The following is a 17034-nucleotide window of genomic DNA, read 5'->3' on the forward strand; positions in this document are numbered from 1 at the left end:
CAGCTCCAGGATTTAATGCTGAAATCACAGCAAAAGATAATACGACATATCGACTCTAAATTCGAGGAGCTCAAACCAAAACAAGGCCAACAATACCCGGAGTAGGCGAAACCACAAAGCATACCGCAAAAGGCACAATAAGCAATCCCAAAGGACACAAAGACCCCTCAGCCCCCCCCCCCCAACTAAAGCCTGAGGAAAAAAGTCAGAGAAAACAAATTAAGCAAATAGACGACGACACGGAAGCCTTGCCACGTTCTGAATCACTGTCAGAGCAAAACATGGATATATACGAAGTTATCGAAATCACAAAAACAGGAGCCAGAACAGGCTCCTGTGAGGACAAAAAAGCCGCCTGTAATAAAAGTACAGCCAATTAATGAAACCGGAGCAATAAAAGAATAAATATCTTACCTTTGTTTATCTATTGTCGGCTAGTTTACTCTTTTTTCCCACGTTTATTATTGGTGTTTAATTAATATTGATATTTGGAGTTTCGTTATGTTTTATAAATTTTCAAATTTTGTTGTATTTTTTGTTTGTTTTTGACTTTTTTATCAAATAATATAAACAATGTTTCAATTTTAGGATAGTTGAAAAAGACATGAAGGTCCAAGAGGGCTCTAAAAATTAATAATTTACAAAAATTTATGAATAATTCCTATAAAAAAATATGGTGATGACAGTTAATTAAGCTTCAATTTTAGTATTTATATAGTATATTTAGTATTTAGGTATTACTTACATACTTAAAAATAAAGAAATACATTGCATTAATAACCTGTTCCTTTAAATTTGCCGATATATATATATATATATATATATATATATATATATATATATATATATATATATATATATATATATATATGCATTTGTATCCTTTTTGCCTCCGTATATACAACAGACGTCCCTCGCTCCACCAAAACTAGATGTAGTGTGTGCACATATAATGCATCATTAACCTTATTTTGATGTATATTATAAAGGCAAAGAAAGAGGGGTAATTATTTATTAACCTAATTTTATACAATTATTTTATTTGTGTAGTTCTTGTTTGCCTCCATACAGTGAACGTACTCTATGGACTCATTTGCATATTTTATATGATGTTGCAAGTGCGGGTCCACCTCCGTAGATGTTGCCAAATTGATCGTGTTATTATAGTGATCGCGAAATATGATTCATACTTCTTATACTTAACTCTTTCGTATTTCTAGATTAAAATTTATTTGCCCTTTTTCATTTAGTCTTTTTATTATGTACTGTACAGTTATTAGGTTTCTGTTCTGTTTTTGTTGTATTTTACCTTCTCTGATATTTTTTAATAGTATTGGTATTGATAAAGATTATTAATGCGTAATCGCTTTCCTCCGGTGGTTTCCCGACTTCTATGACTTTTTTTCGGCGATTAACAAGCTGGTCGAACTCTGTCTAATTTCTCAGTATAGTATGATTATACACATTATACAGTTTACCTATTTTAGAAATTCGTTTTGCTTTGTGTATAAATACATGTGGTTGTTTTATACATGATGTATTCTGACTTTTATAAATATGTCAGAACTGCCAGGATTAAAAAGGTAAGTTTAAAAATATCTAATTTTAATTTAGACTATAATTTCAATTATTATTACATTATTGTCTTCAGTAAATCAAACAATGATGTTATGGCCAAGGTACCTCGAACAAGAGGGAGGATTTTATTGGAACTTGCTAACGAGTTACAGGAAAATAAAGAAGGTGAGTTATTTTTTTCCAAAAAATTAATAAACGCGGCCAATAATCCCAATCATTTTAACATTAACAGTGTAAACATTTTTCCAAAAATATAATTAGTTTTCTACTTCTTTTATGTTTAGTTAATTAGTATGCCTTTGTAGTACAATCGTATTTTAATCAACGGTACAATTTATATAGTGGCTCACAGTAAATATGATCATTCGTTTAAAATATGTTTATTGCGAAAAATATCTACATTTAAAATTAATAAATTCAATGTTGCAACACAACTTTTAACATAAATAATATGAAAATAAATTAAACAAAAGTCTTCCAACTAAAGAAATTTTAAAAAATTAGTGTGGGTATTTGTTAATTCTAATGCTCACAATAAAAATCGCCAATCTCCACTTCATTACCATAATTTAACAGTAGGTAAAATTTTTATAAACGTCTTGTTAGTACTTGGGAGATAATACCTCCTTTGAGCTCGGTTGGAATTGATTTCACTAATTTTTTACAATAATTAGGACTAATTTTACTCCATTTTTCTAGAAGAGAAGTTTTAAGATCTTCTTTATTGTGAATATCATGTTTACGGATCTGAACTCAATAAGGAAAACTAAATTACAGAAACAAATTACTAATTGCATTTAAGTCAGCTGATTATTTCGGTGTTTGAATTACCTTCTGTCAATTACATAATAGCCATTATTTAACAATTTGTGCGGAAGCTTTGAATCGTTATCATTGTAGAAGACAAAAGTATCTACAATACCTAACTTCTCAACGCTTTTATTTAAATTTGTTTTCAATCTAGTACGATAAAATTTGCTTTCGTCAAGAAAGAGCACATGTTTGAAGAAGGAAAATCTTTTGCAAGATGGTTCTTGGTAAATTCTGTTAATTTTTGCGTTATTTTGACTGTCGTAAGATTAGGTACTTACTAACTATTCTATTATGAAAGTTATTCTTTCGTAATATCCGTTGTATGTTTTATCTTGTTACAGCACTTTTGTACTTCAATAGTACGCAGTTCTTGAACCATTTTTTATTTTTATAAAAATACATCGTTCTTCTCGTATACTTAACGTTTTCGTATTTCTAGCTTACAATTTATTTGCGACGCTGGTTTCTTGTTTCCATTTTTTTATTATGTTGCACAGTTGTTCGGCTTCTATCCTCTTCTAAACATTCATATTTAATGATGACGTCTACACTATTTGCAGTTATAAAACACTTTTAATTACTAACTACAAAACAAATAAATGAAATAGTGTCGACTAAACCTCTTTTGTTTAGGGGAATTCCCCGATATTCGGATTATGACGATGTTTGTTAGTATGTATTAGAATTAACAAATATTTTATTTTTTAAATTTAGTGTAGTCGAGATGACTTTTTGTTCCTTTTCATATTATTTACGTTAAAAGCTGTGTTCCAACATCGAGTTTATTAATTTTTTAATGTTCTTATTGTACGTACTATATTTTTTACAATAAATATATAATGAACGAATGACGACATTTATTTATCTTAACGATATCTATATTATTGACGAAGTTACCCTCGCAAACACAATAATAATTATTAGTTTTGAATATTTCAAGACTGTAGTAAATGACTGAGTTAAAATACGTTAATATTTTTGGATGTAGATACGAATACCATTATTATAAGTCAACATCAAGAGCCCGAGCCGGAATATTCTGCTGATAGAAAAAATAATGTGCTGGTAAGATTGTTAAAATTCCTTATTTTGCAATAATGTTATACAGTATTGTACAAATATAAGGAATAAATTCGTTATTTCTTAAGCCGGCGAATTATGATAGTAGGAGTCGTATAATAGCTCATTTGCAAGGTAATTAAGTTCTCTATTCTGTGATATAAACATCAACATAATGATTTATACAGGATGTCCAATTTTTTTTTAATTAAATTAATTTCGACACTCTGTACAAATAATTATGATAATGTTTATACTACTCGATAAAGAATTGAATAACCATTGCAACTGAGTTAGCACATGACCCCTATTTTCATTTAAAAAATCATCGATTACGTCATCACGCCCAGGTGGGTGACATCATTAGTATGGTATGTATATGTCAAAAAATCATAATTTAAAAAAAAACATCGACCTGTTTCAGGATTTTTCGTTACAGTCGCCGGCTTACGAAATAACGAATTTATTCCTTTCATTTGCACCATACTGTATAATCAAAAACAGTCTTGTTACACTTATTGTTGACGAGATAATTACGCTTAATTTGTAGGAGTGGGTGAAGTCAAATAAATTTAACGTCTACGAAAATGATGATCCCCAAAACAGTCATTCTGATTCCGATAACAGCACTGACGAATATAATCAATCTCACATATCCAGGTCTTATGTTTCCGATTCCGTTGATTTAGATTCTGATGTTAGCTCAAATATTTTGATAATTCAGGAACCAATAGTCGTTAATAGGAGAAATACTGCTGCACTAGATGAATATGTAAGTGAGCATTAAAAAAATAGTAAACATTTTATTCAAGTTGCGTTTAAGAAAGTTATCTGGGATTTACCTATCGTCCCTTTAATTTTAGATAGAAAAAATTTCGACTAAAAGGAACAAGAAAAGGACTGTTTGCAAATTTTGTAAGAATAATGTAACTAATTTTGAACGACATCTAGTAAGACATCATTCTGACAAAAAAGAGGTGAAAGATCTCTCAAATTATTCAACAAGGTCGAAGGAAGACAAAAATATACGAAGAAAAATTTTATCTCTATTGCGATATGAAACTCAATTTGAGGCATTTATACAGAATGACAAAATAGATTCTAATCGATTACCCTGCGTTTATTGTAAACGTATAGTTGCTGTAAATTACTTACGTCGCCATTACAAAACGTGTGCTACCAAACCCATAAATGAAACTGGCCATAAAATTCAGCATCGTGCTCAATCTCAAACTCTAGTTGCTTGTGCTGATCTTTCTATAAATACAGCAGCTACTTTAAGGCTTAAAAATGAAGTATTTGCAAAAATGAAAGCAGACCAAATATCATTAGTTGCAAAAAGAGACCCATTAATTCGACATTTTGGGGAAAACTACTTAAAAAAACATAAGCGCGCTCAAATTTCGGTCGCTTGCTCTAATAAAATGAGGGAATGCTCTAGATTACTAATTGAAATGCGCCGACATACCGAGAAGAAAAATTTACCTTTTTTTGACATATTAAACCCTATGCTCTTTGATACCGTTGTAGCAAGTGCAAGACTAATCAGCGGTTACAACGAGGAAACTAAAATCTATAAAGCTCCAAGTTTGGCCATGCATTTGGGAACTACACTAAAGCAAATATGTGATTTGTGTAGTCATTTGTTAATGAAAGATCACCCCGATATTTTGTGTAACGATAAAGACGCAAAACTAAAAGAATTGAAGAGATTTAAGTTGTTAGTGAATAGTCAGTGGAGTTTTGAAATATCGTCATTAGCTGTGAAAGATCTTGCGGAAAAAAAGTGGAATAAACCAGTTTTATTACCTCTGACAAAAGATATAATAAAATTTAGAAATCACGTTGTAAACTGCGCAGAAACTAATTTTGAACTCTTACAGCAAGATTGGACAAATCAACAAGCTTTTAAGAAAGTAGTTGATTCTGCATTATCACTAACTATTCTGTTTAATAGAAGGAGGATAGGAGATGTTCAGTATGTAACTATAGATTCATATTTAAAAAATTTCGCATGTGTTGACCAAACAGAGTACTTAGAGCAACTAACTGAATCTGAGAAGCTTTTATCAAATACATACAAGAGAGTTGTAGCTGGCGGAAAAGGTAGTAGACCCATTATTATACTCTTTCCAAAAAATGTACAAGCATATATCGACTTAACACTGCAAATTAGAAACGAAACCAACATGCTATCTAAGGAAAATCAGTATCTGTTTTCTTATCCTAGCTCTAAATCTCAGTGGGTTAGAGCAGATGTCGTCATAAAAAAATTTGCGAATGCAAGTGGCGCAGAAAATCCTGTAGCACTGACGTCTAATCGCTTACGTAAACAAATAGCAACAGTAATGCAACTAATTAATTTATCGAAAGAAGAATACGCTCATTTTGCACAATTTATGGGACACACCGAAAAGACGCACAGGGAATATTACGAGTAAGTATCTTATTGATATATATCATTGAAAATGCTCAACAACTAATTAAAAAAAAAATTAATTTGTTAAATTTTTTGCTACTACTAATTAATACTTAAAAATTTTTTTATTTAAATAAATCATTTGTAAATAATAGCGGATTTTCATTAGAATTTTCATTCAAAGTAAGACATGAAGCAAAATACCGAGGTGCAAAAAAGTTAACAGCAGAATTTTACAATAATGACAACGACAATAATTTGAGTGACAGTTCGTGTCGTATGTGTTTTGTCAGATAACATAGAAATAGCAGTAATAAAAGTAGTTTTAGACTACGTAGTACTCTGAATAGAAATTCTAACATCCGATATAAGGTAAACATTATTTTTAATAATTTTTTCCTCTAGTCTAAATTACGCCATTGAAAAATTTGTAATGATTTTTTTTCTTGTTACTTGCTTGCAGAATAACGCAGGACGCTTACCAAATGGCAAAGATGTCAAAAATACTTGTGTTATTTGATAAGGGTCAGGGCCTTCAATATAAGGGAAAGTCTTTAGAAGATATTGATATTGATCCTACCAAGGATTTGGTCGAACCATATGATAATTTCGATGATGACAGTCTATCTGAGCCACCAAACGATCGACCAGATAATTATGGTTGTGAAGACAGTGAAGTATTGGACAGGGACAATAGCGATAACGAGACAACAACTAAGCAGAAAAAGCATAAGAAGAAAGATTGCAGTACTTCAGGTATGATTAAAAAGAAGGCGAAGAATAACAAAATACGTTGGACAAAAGAACAGAAAAAATGTGTTAAGTCATATTTTAAAGGTCATATTCAAAATAAAATTGCACCAAAAAAAGAGGAATGTCAAACATTAATTGATGAACAACCCATCCTATTAAAAAATTTAGATTGGGTTAAAGTAAAAACTTTTGTTTATAATAGCTATAGAAATACAGTGTTTTAGGCGTTTGCGGTAGCTTAGGTACTTATTCTACAATACTGAATATTCTATTTTTTTACTTCTATAGTAGTTTTTATATTAGGCACTAGATTACTTTTTATATGTTATAGTTTTATATTTTGTAAGCTCTATTACAATTAATTTCATTAATGTTTAAATAAAGTTGTTAAATTTACATTATGGTTTTTAATCTTAGCACCGATAGAAAATAGATCATATATGTCAACTTAGCAAGGAATCTTCGAAGTAGTAAATAGTTTCATATGGCTGGGGTCTCTAATAACAAACGATAAGGATGTAACAAAGAGATACGTAGAAGGTTGACTATTGCAATGCAAGAACAGCTATGATGAAACTGGTAACAATTTGGAAAAATTCAACCATAAAAATACACAAAAAACTACGGCTGATAAGGGCACTCATTTTTCACATAGCTACATATACATCTGAAACGTGGACCTTGAACTAAGCGGATAAAAAAAATAGATGCTTATGAAATGTGGGATACCGCGGTATGTTAAGAATATCTTGGGATGATCATCGAACTAATCTATCGATGCTAAAATAACTCAAACAGTAAGAGATATATTGCTTAAACAAATACAACAGAGATATTTGCAGTATTTTGGACAATTTGTTAGAAGAACAGGCACGATGGAAAAACTTATAATCGGGGGCAGAGTTAAAGGGAAAAAATCTGGGAGAAGATCTCCAAACCGTTGGGTGGATCAAACAGAAACACTGATTAACCAAGGATTACATGACGCCGAAGAACTAGCCCAGGACCGGAAAGGATGGAAAGAAATCGTAAAAAAACTATAAAATCCTGATGATGTCACCAAATCCCAAAAGGGATTGGGAAGGATGAGCAAGGGAGCTCGCATATTTATTCAAAACGTAAAATTTTGTCAGGTCAGAGAGGTACATGTAGCAAACACTTTTGCCACAAGTTGTGCGTGCCGATGCTTTTAGATAAACCCAAAAACGTACCGAAGTTTAAAAAAACGGTACGCATAATATGAGCAACATTAACATCAAAATAAAGAAATAAGAATAAGAACAATGTTAATAAAACATAACATTGTAAGGTACGTTTATTACAATAAAAGTATGCTTCAAAATAATGTAGGTGCTATTACTATTGAAAGCAATGTACGCGGAAAAAAAGTTAAATCTTGTCCTTTTAGACTTTCTAATTTAAATCACGGGCATGAAAACTTACACGATTTTATAAATAGGTAAAATAGATACCTACTTAGGATCTGATAAATTTAAGATTACCCCGTAGCCATACCTATTTAGTCAAATGCATACTTGCATGACATTTTCTATCGCGGTTCTCAAAAGTGAAACAATAAATATTAGCATTTCAGTTTCTTATGACTATTCATAATAATTATTGTATATCAGGTCCCGACTACATTATGCGATTAAATTATTGCGATGTTGCCACCGCTAAGAGGCGAAGTGAACCGCTTAACATAGCGTGTATATCGGAGGCGCCGTCTACCTTTGGCTAACGACAGAGTATACACGTGTAACAAGCTGCGCCTCTGACGCCAGATACGGTGAACTAAAATGTATATCGAGAGATGATTTTGACTCGATTTTGCCTCTAGTTAAAAAATTGTCAAACGCCTTATACAGACGAGTTAGCAACTAAATGCACAAGAAACATGACTGTACGTGTTCGCCTCCGATTTCGGAGGCGAACCCGTAAAATCGGAGGCAAACTCGAACTAAGGATGTAGCAATCGGAGGTATATGGGTAGCAAATGCATATATATATATATATATATATATATATATATATATATATATATATATATATATATATATATATATATATATATATATATATATATATATATATATATATATATATATTATAGACTAAGAAAACGACATAGAAATCAACACGACATGTCTTCTGGAGTAAAAAATGAGTTACTTTGCTAAAGTATAAATATTGATATTTGGAGTTTCGTTATGTTTTAAATTTTCAAATTTTGTTGTATTTTTTGTTTGTTTTTGACTTTTTTATCAAATAATATAAACAATGTTTCAATTTTAGGATAGTTGAAAAAGACATGAAGGTCCAAGAGGGCTCTAAAAATTAATAATTTACAAAAATTTATGAATAATTCCTATAAAAAAATGTTTATGTTAATTTTGGGTTTTAATATTACCCTCCTCTATAAACACATTGCAAAATAATTTTTTGTAACCAAATTGAAATTCAGGTCTGAAAGGGTTAAGGAGGATGTTAAAAGAAAAGAACGAAGAAATATCGACACTTCGTCAAAAAGTTACGCAGCTCCAGGATTTAATGCTGAAATCACAGCAAAAGATAATACGACATATCGACTCTAAATTCGAGGAGCTCAAACCAAAACAAGGCCCACAATACCCGGAGCAGGCGAAACCACAAAGCATACCGCAAAAGGCACAATGAGCAATCCCAAAGGACACAAGACCCCTCAGCCCCCCCCCCCCCCCCAACTAAAGCCTGAGGAAAAAAGTCAGAGAAAAACAAATTAAGCAAATAGACGACGACACGGAAGCCTTGCCACGTTCTGAATCACTGTCAGAGCAAAACATGGATATATACGAAGTTATCGAAATCACAAAAACAGGAGCCAGAACAGGCTCCTGTGAGGACAAAAAAGCCGCCTGTAATAAAAGTACAGCCAATTAATGAAACCGGAGCAATAAAAGAATAAATATCTTACCTTTTTTTATCTATTGTCGGCTAGTTTACTCTTTTTTCCCACGTTTATTATTGGTGTTTAATTAATATTGATATTTGGAGTTTCGTTATGTTTTATAAATTTTCAAATTTTGTTGTATTTTTTGTTTGTTTTTGACTTTTTTATCAAATAATATAAACAATGTTTCAATTTTAGGATAGTTGAAAAAGACATGAAGGTCCAAGAGGGCTCTAAAAATTAATAATTTACAAAAATTTATGAATAATTCCTATAAAAAAATATGGTGATAGTTAATTAAGCTTCAATTTTAGTATTTATATAGTATATTTAGTATTTAGGTATTACTTACATACTTAAAAATAAAGAAATACATTGCATTAATAACCTGTTCCTTTAAATTTGCCGATATATATATATATATATATATATATATATATATATATATATATATATATATATATATATATATATATATATATATATATATATATATATATATATATATATATATATATACAAACAAACAGTAATCCAGTAATTCTTGTATATATATATATATATATATATATATATATATATATATATATATATATAGACTAAGAAAAGGACATAGAAATCAACACGACATGTCTTCTGGAGTAAAAAATGAGTTACTTTGCTAAAGTGATGCTTAACTGAATAAAGCCGGACCGGGTGAAGCGATGAAGGTTTGGTTTATTTACTCTCAACATAGTGCGTATTTCACTAGCAAAGCAGTGTTGCCTTTTGTGTTCTAGACTGATGGAATGAAGCTCGTATAATTATGATTGAACTTCCTCAGTCAACTCAGGACAGTCCTCAAAGGCAGATTAAAGTACTAGTGGTAAACATCAGCATAGATTGGGGTTGCCAGAAGTTACAAGTAGTGAACCGAGAAAGCAAGACCACATGGTTTTAGGACTCCCACTATTGTAACAGAGTTCAAAGCTTCTCTGAGTGTTCTACCTCCGAACGAAAGTTTTGATACTCCCGTCCCTTAAATGAATGAGACAAGGATACAATTTATAAGGCATTATGCCCCTTCTAACATTTCTAGATCAGATTCTGATGGTATATACTTTGCCAGGCAAAAGGAATTGGAAAAACAATGCCCGCCACAAAAACGAGCAGGACAAGAAAACAAGACAGCGGGGACCGTAGCTCAATCACTCGAGAAAAGATCAAAAGAACACATCCAACTCACAGAATAAACTCTGAAAAATTCACTAAGGCCATGACTGGTTTCTCCGCTGAAGTTAACAGAAAGATGTTTTCCAGTGCAACGGAAATAGACGGCAGAGCAATAAATAGAGTGTTATTGTACATTCAAACTGATCGTTAATAATGAAGCAAAACGAACCTGCAAAGAATGTTTCTGTAGAATATTAGGGGAGACTAAAGGATTCAAGGACTTCAAGGAACATTTAAAAAAAAATTGTTAAGGTCCATGCGTTGTTGAGTTATGCGCTTACCAACACATTTTGCGATTCATTTTTATATTATAGATTATTTCTTGACGATTTGAATACCTTAAAAAAGTCATATTTCCTCCCTAGATGTGACTGAACCGGTCACAGTGCGAAACAGAAGAACGATAACAAACAATAATTAAAATAATTGAAACACAAAAAGAAAAAAACATTGGCAACACCGCGGACAAAGTCGTTATATAATCTGGTCAAATAAAATAGTTCAATTAGTCAACAGAGCAAAATAATGGCTTTTGCATATGTTTTTTTTACGTGCAATTGATTTACTTGTACAAAAAGGCTATCATAAAAGTTCCTTACACAGAAGATCAGTAGAATATATAGAGAATTATAATGTGGTGTAATCCTTCGTTTTATTTTAGTCTGGGAAGTCGTCCACGGGTGCTATACCAAAAATACCTCATAATGATAAAGTAAGTAATCAATTTTTTAATTATTTCCGCTAATACACAGAATTATTATATTTACTTTACTTGATTAGTACACTCTTAAGCGTAGTTTTTATGTGACTACTTTCATCTGTTGTACTTTTTATTAACTATGTACTCCATAGGTTTTCTTGAAATCGTGCCATTATACGTCTCTCCTATAACTCTAGAAGGAAAAATAATACAGCCTTGTAATTGTAGTCAAAATGCCAAAATTTTTCCTCTCATATTTTTGTCTTTTATCATAAAAGAAAAGTCCTAAATTCTTGATACATAATTTCTAGTTGGTGTAAGGAAAGAACAATATTGAGTTTTGGGCCAATATGTCTGCTTCATCTCATATTCTCTTGTTATTTTTAATCTTGGACGAAAAGTGATTCTTGAAACTTGGTATATAGGTTTTTCTTGGTATTATTTTCATGAATTATGTAAGACGAGTCATTCGACACTCCGGAGAATCGGTATATATTATGATTTTAGGATTCGTGTCGAACTCCTCAAATGTGACATAAATCACTTCAATATATAAAAAAAAGCTCTAAGAAGGCATGATAGTAACTAGTAGGTACACTCGGTCATCTATGTTATGTTGGGAGACAAAAGTCAGTAGGTACACAGAACTTTCTTTGAACTAAAAAGGGCAAAATATACATTGTTAATAACAAAACTTTGGAAAGCACTTCTTAACATTCTATCATCCGGATTTGGAAAGGGCTACGTTAAGGATGCTGCGTGTTTCCAACATTGTAAAAAAATCTTGTGAAAATAAATACTGCTACTATACCACCTATAACGTTTTACATATATTTATTTTGTTGTTTTAGGTTGAAGTAACATTTCCACTGTACGAATCTTCGGATGTAAATCTAAAAAATATTGAAGACCTGGATGCATATGATACAGAACTCTTCGAATTAAAAAATTTAAACTACGATGAAGTAGAAGCTTTTTTAAACAAAATGGAGATCTATGTCAGTTGCAAGAGAATTCTGAAGAGATTTTTGTCCATAACACAGCTAAACTAGCGCTTCAAATTAAGAGAGAACGGCATATTTACAGAAAAGGTACGATCGTTAATTCTAAATAGTATATTCATGATTTATTTAGCTATTAGGTAGTGTTATTTTCATAATATTATTTTCCTACTAGTATAACAAAGTATAAAGTATGAGATATTAAAATTAAACTAATTATTTAAAAAGTTAATACTTAAAATTAATGAAAAAACTCAGTGGATGAAGTATTAAATCTCCTATCCGCCATAATACGGCTCTACAGATTCAAATAATTTTAGTCTTATTTGCGAGGACCTCTTCTTTTTAGTTCTACATGGATCCTTGATATCCACTATTTCTATAGAAAACTCTTCATTTTGTTTCAATTTTCGTTAAATAATTAAAAAATATACATCTTTAGTTAACTTATTTCTTTTTCAAAAAATGATATTTTTAAGTCCTTTTAGAATACAAAACATGGTTTGTAAATATTTATAGTATTATATTTCCGTGGCTGGCGTGAATAACTTGACAAGTCACAATATTGCATTTTTCTGATATTTATTACAACAGATGGTTTATTAATGACTTTATGAATATCTTAAGAAATCACATTAATAACGTTTAAACTCATTGTGGATATACTGACAACTCTTTGAAAGGCGCGATATATCTAATATCTATAGATGAGGCTGAGCTGCAGGCTACCAGCGGGGTCGCAGGTGGCGGATAGTAGATGGCCTTCAGATATGAAGGTTAGTTGCGAATATACTGAATAAGCAATCCCCGCCCAAGCAGCGGCGATACTGGGGGGTGTAGTGGGTATGCCTTAGGAAAGCATTAAATAAGCATAGCCTAACTCCCTTTACCTTACCGACTGAGTGCCGGGATACGCAGTCCCTCTCTTGTTAGTCAACAGCTTCGGGTGGACGAACTGAGAAGAGAATAAGGGCACCCCCTTGTCCCTGGAATAAGAAATTGTCCCAAAAGGCGGATGAGCCGATAAACGGCCAACGGCATGGAGATATAGTAGGTAACGGAAAACCACTATATTAAAGATCCCTAAGGATATTCCAAGAACAATCGTCATGTCAAGCAGTAACGACGAAATAACACTTACTGATCATGGATTCGGACCCCAAGATCCGGCAGAGGAAGATCATAGGGCTTCCCCGGTCGCCAACAACCGAAATCCCTATAAAAATTCTCTTAAGTTAAATAAACAAAAAATTAAAATATGCACGTGGAATGTCAAAACGTTATATGAAACAGGAAAGCTTAGAAACCTCTTACTTGAAATGGACAGACTCGATATTTCTGTATTAGGAGTCTGCGAAACAAGATGGCCAAACAACAGGCAGTACAATTCTCAAGACTATCGGATTTATTACTCTGGGACAAACGATGAGACACATCAAAACGAAGTAGCGGTCATACTAAAGAAATCACTTGCAAAGTCCTTAAGAAAATTTGTCCCATTATCAGACCGAGTAATGCTAATTCAATTAGCTGCATTCCCAGTGGATATAAATATAATACAAGTATACGCACCTACTGCGGACAAAGAAGATGCCATTGTGATTGAAACATTTTACCAACTTATATCGAAAGCCTTAGCTATGACAAAAAAACATGAACTTACTCTTATCATGGGGGACTTCAATGCAAAAGTGGGATCACAAAGTACTCTCAATATTACTGGAAAGTTCGGTCTAGGACAACACAATGAAAGAAGAGAACGGTTGGTGCAGTTCTGCCAAGAGGAAAAATTTGTAATTATGAATACATGGTTTTGTCTACCAAAACGTAGACTATATACTTGGAAGTCTCCAAGCGATCGAGGAGACAATATTGTAAGAAATCAAATTGATTATAGTCAATGAACTATTTAAAAACTGCATAAAATCGGTCAAGACTTACCCAGGTGCCGATATTCGGTCAGACCATACTCTGCTGTGCTCTACAATAACAGTTAAGCTAAAGAGAGTCTGTAAAAATCAGAAAACCTCCAAAATATCACTAGATGCACTCCAAGACCCATGCACTCTAAATAAGGTTTCTCAAGAAATTAACGACAAGTTCCACGAAATTAGACTAGAAGATACCAACAACATAGATGATTACTGGGAACAAATGAAAACGACAATAACCACTGCATCTCGAGAAAATCTTCTAAGACGACCAACAGTTAAAAATGACTGGATGACACAAGACATCTTAGATCTAATGGACGTTCGGAGGCAGTATAAATCCATAAACAGAGAAAAATACAATGAAATACATAAAGAATTCCGAAAAAGAATTAAAGGAGCAAAAGACCGATGGCTACAAGAATCCTGTTTAGAAATTGAGAAACTGGAGCAACAACACGACAGCTTCCATTTGCATAAAAAACTAAAAGAATTAACAGGCAAAAGCAGAACTTATGGGCAAAATATATTACAAGACTCTGGTGGTAAAATTTTAAGTGATAAAAAAGAGCGCTGTACCGAATGGGAAAATTACATAATAGAATTATTTAACGATGACCAAAGAATCTACCAAGAAATAACATCTAACCGAGATACAGGCCCACCGATTCTAATCTCAGAAGTTCAGAAGGCTATCGACCAAGCGAAACGAAGGCTTCTGGTCCTGACGAAATACCTGCAGAATTGTTAAAACTATTAGATAATGAGAGTGTTGCGATTATCACATCCTTCTTTAATAAGATATACAGCAGCGGCAAAGTACCAGACAACTGGTTAGAATCGATATAACTATTCCCAAGAAAAAGAATGCCAGACAGTGTAGCGACTATCGACTTATCAGTTTAATGAGTCACACGCTCAAAATTTTTATGAAAATATTGCATTGTCGCATATATAAACTTTGTGAGGGGATAACTGGTGATGAGCAGTTTGGTTTCCGAAACGGTATGGAAATTTCGACCAGAATAGAACTCGCACGGAAAAACTTTATTAACTGGAGTTTTGTATTATGCAGTAGAAGTCTGTCGTTGACCACACGTCTAAGAGTATTGAAGTGCTACGTCTGGTCCACTTTGTTCTATGGATGTGAAACCTGGACAACAAAAATAAAAAATCTTAACAAATTAGAAGCGTTTGAGTTATGGTGTTACCGTCGCACGCTCAGAATCCCGTGGACAGCACACATATCTAACGAACGCGTGCTAGAGACCGTGCACAAAGAGCGAGCATTGATCAACATCATCAAAATGAAAAAGGTCCAATACTTCGGTCATATAATGAGAGGACCTAAATATCGCTTACTCCGGTTAATCATTCAGGGCAAAATCGAAGGAAAACGTTGGGTCGGAAGAAAACAACTGTCCTGGCTGCGTAACATTAGACAATGGACAGGTCGAACGGTCGAGGAACTGTTTCATCTAGCTGCCGACCGAGAATCATTTCATCAGCTTGTCAATATGACGATAGCCAACGCTTGAATACAAGCACGGCACACAAAGAAGAAGACAGATATAAAATTGATAAAACAAAATTTAAATTTGACCAGTCGAGTTGTTGACTTAATCTTTACTTTAGATTCCTTTACGTATTTTTATAACTCATTTTGTGATGGTACACTTGTTAGAATGCCACTATATCTAATGTGATACCTCGACTTATCCAGTTATTCCCCATCCTCTTTCTGTAATAATAAATGTATAACTAGTTATGTGAAACTTGACGTCTCTTTTCTGACTGTTATTTATTTTGATATCTTGACTTGTCATTCTGGGTACAATATGATCTTAAGTTGATAAACATTTGTACATTTGTACATAGAGAGCGTATTTGTACATACAAACTGATCGTTAATAATGAAGCAAAACGAACCTGCAAAGAATGTTTCTGTAGAATATTAGGGAGACTAGAGGATTTACAAAGGATTTATCAATGTACTTGTCCAGAAGAAGAAATTTTCTTCAACCGGAATAATAGAATCTGATCAAAGCGGTGTAGGTCTTCCTGCCAATAAAAAAAGTATAGACGATATAACTTCAGTCAAAAATCATATTCTATCTTTTCCTAGTTACGAAAGCCATTACTGTAGAAAATTCACAAATAAAAAATATTTATCTCCTGATCTTTCTGTAGCAAAAATGTATAGGTTATATTGTTCTCCGGAGCGTTCAACAACGCACCAATCAGCGAACGGGAAACATCTAACACGGTAAAAATTGTTCATTGGTTGGAATAAGGGTTATTCCAACTTTTGAGCAATTTAAAATTTCCCATTGGCCGATTTTACGGGAAGTCCACTTTCCTACGTCATAATCCCTCCGAACAAAGGATTTTCGGATATAAAAGAAGGTGGATTTTCTGTAATCAGCCAGTTCGAGCTTACCCTTGTAATATAAGACTCTAGGTACGGTGTTCTACATCCAACTAGATTCTGACTTATTTCTGCTATTGTTTATTGATATTTGTGTGCATTTATATTTTTGATTGATTTTTCGATATATTTTCTTGTATTTTTGTACGCTTTCTTACGGAAACCTCTACGAGGCTTAGCGTTTGAAACGTACACATGACGGATAGTAAAA

General features: G+C 32.6%; 2 protein-coding genes across 2 annotated transcripts; both read left to right on the forward strand.

Annotated features, from left to right (window-relative positions):
- The first annotated feature begins 1548 nt into the window (after nt 1–1548).
- Nucleotides 1549–4254, forward strand: LOC140449548 (uncharacterized). Its single transcript, XM_072542752.1, has 4 exons — nt 1549–1583; nt 1652–1743; nt 3380–3456; nt 4001–4254. The coding sequence occupies exons 1-4, from the start codon at nt 1558–1560 to the stop codon at nt 4235–4237; spliced, it is 432 nt and encodes a 143-aa protein (XP_072398853.1). The 5' UTR covers nt 1549–1557; the 3' UTR covers nt 4238–4254.
- A 162-nt stretch (nt 4255–4416) lies between these two features.
- LOC140450736 (uncharacterized) lies at nt 4417–12515 on the forward strand. The gene is made up of 4 exons (XM_072544406.1): nt 4417–5887; nt 6333–6625; nt 9087–9289; nt 12315–12515. The coding sequence occupies exons 1-4, from the start codon at nt 4758–4760 to the stop codon at nt 12513–12515; spliced, it is 1827 nt and encodes a 608-aa protein (XP_072400507.1). The 5' UTR covers nt 4417–4757.
- Nucleotides 12516–17034: the final 4519 nt, after the last annotated feature.

The sequence above is a fragment of the Diabrotica undecimpunctata genome, chromosome 9 (genome assembly GCF_040954645.1).
Source record: "Diabrotica undecimpunctata isolate CICGRU chromosome 9, icDiaUnde3, whole genome shotgun sequence".
Classification (NCBI taxonomy): Eukaryota; Metazoa; Arthropoda; class Insecta; order Coleoptera; family Chrysomelidae; genus Diabrotica; species Diabrotica undecimpunctata.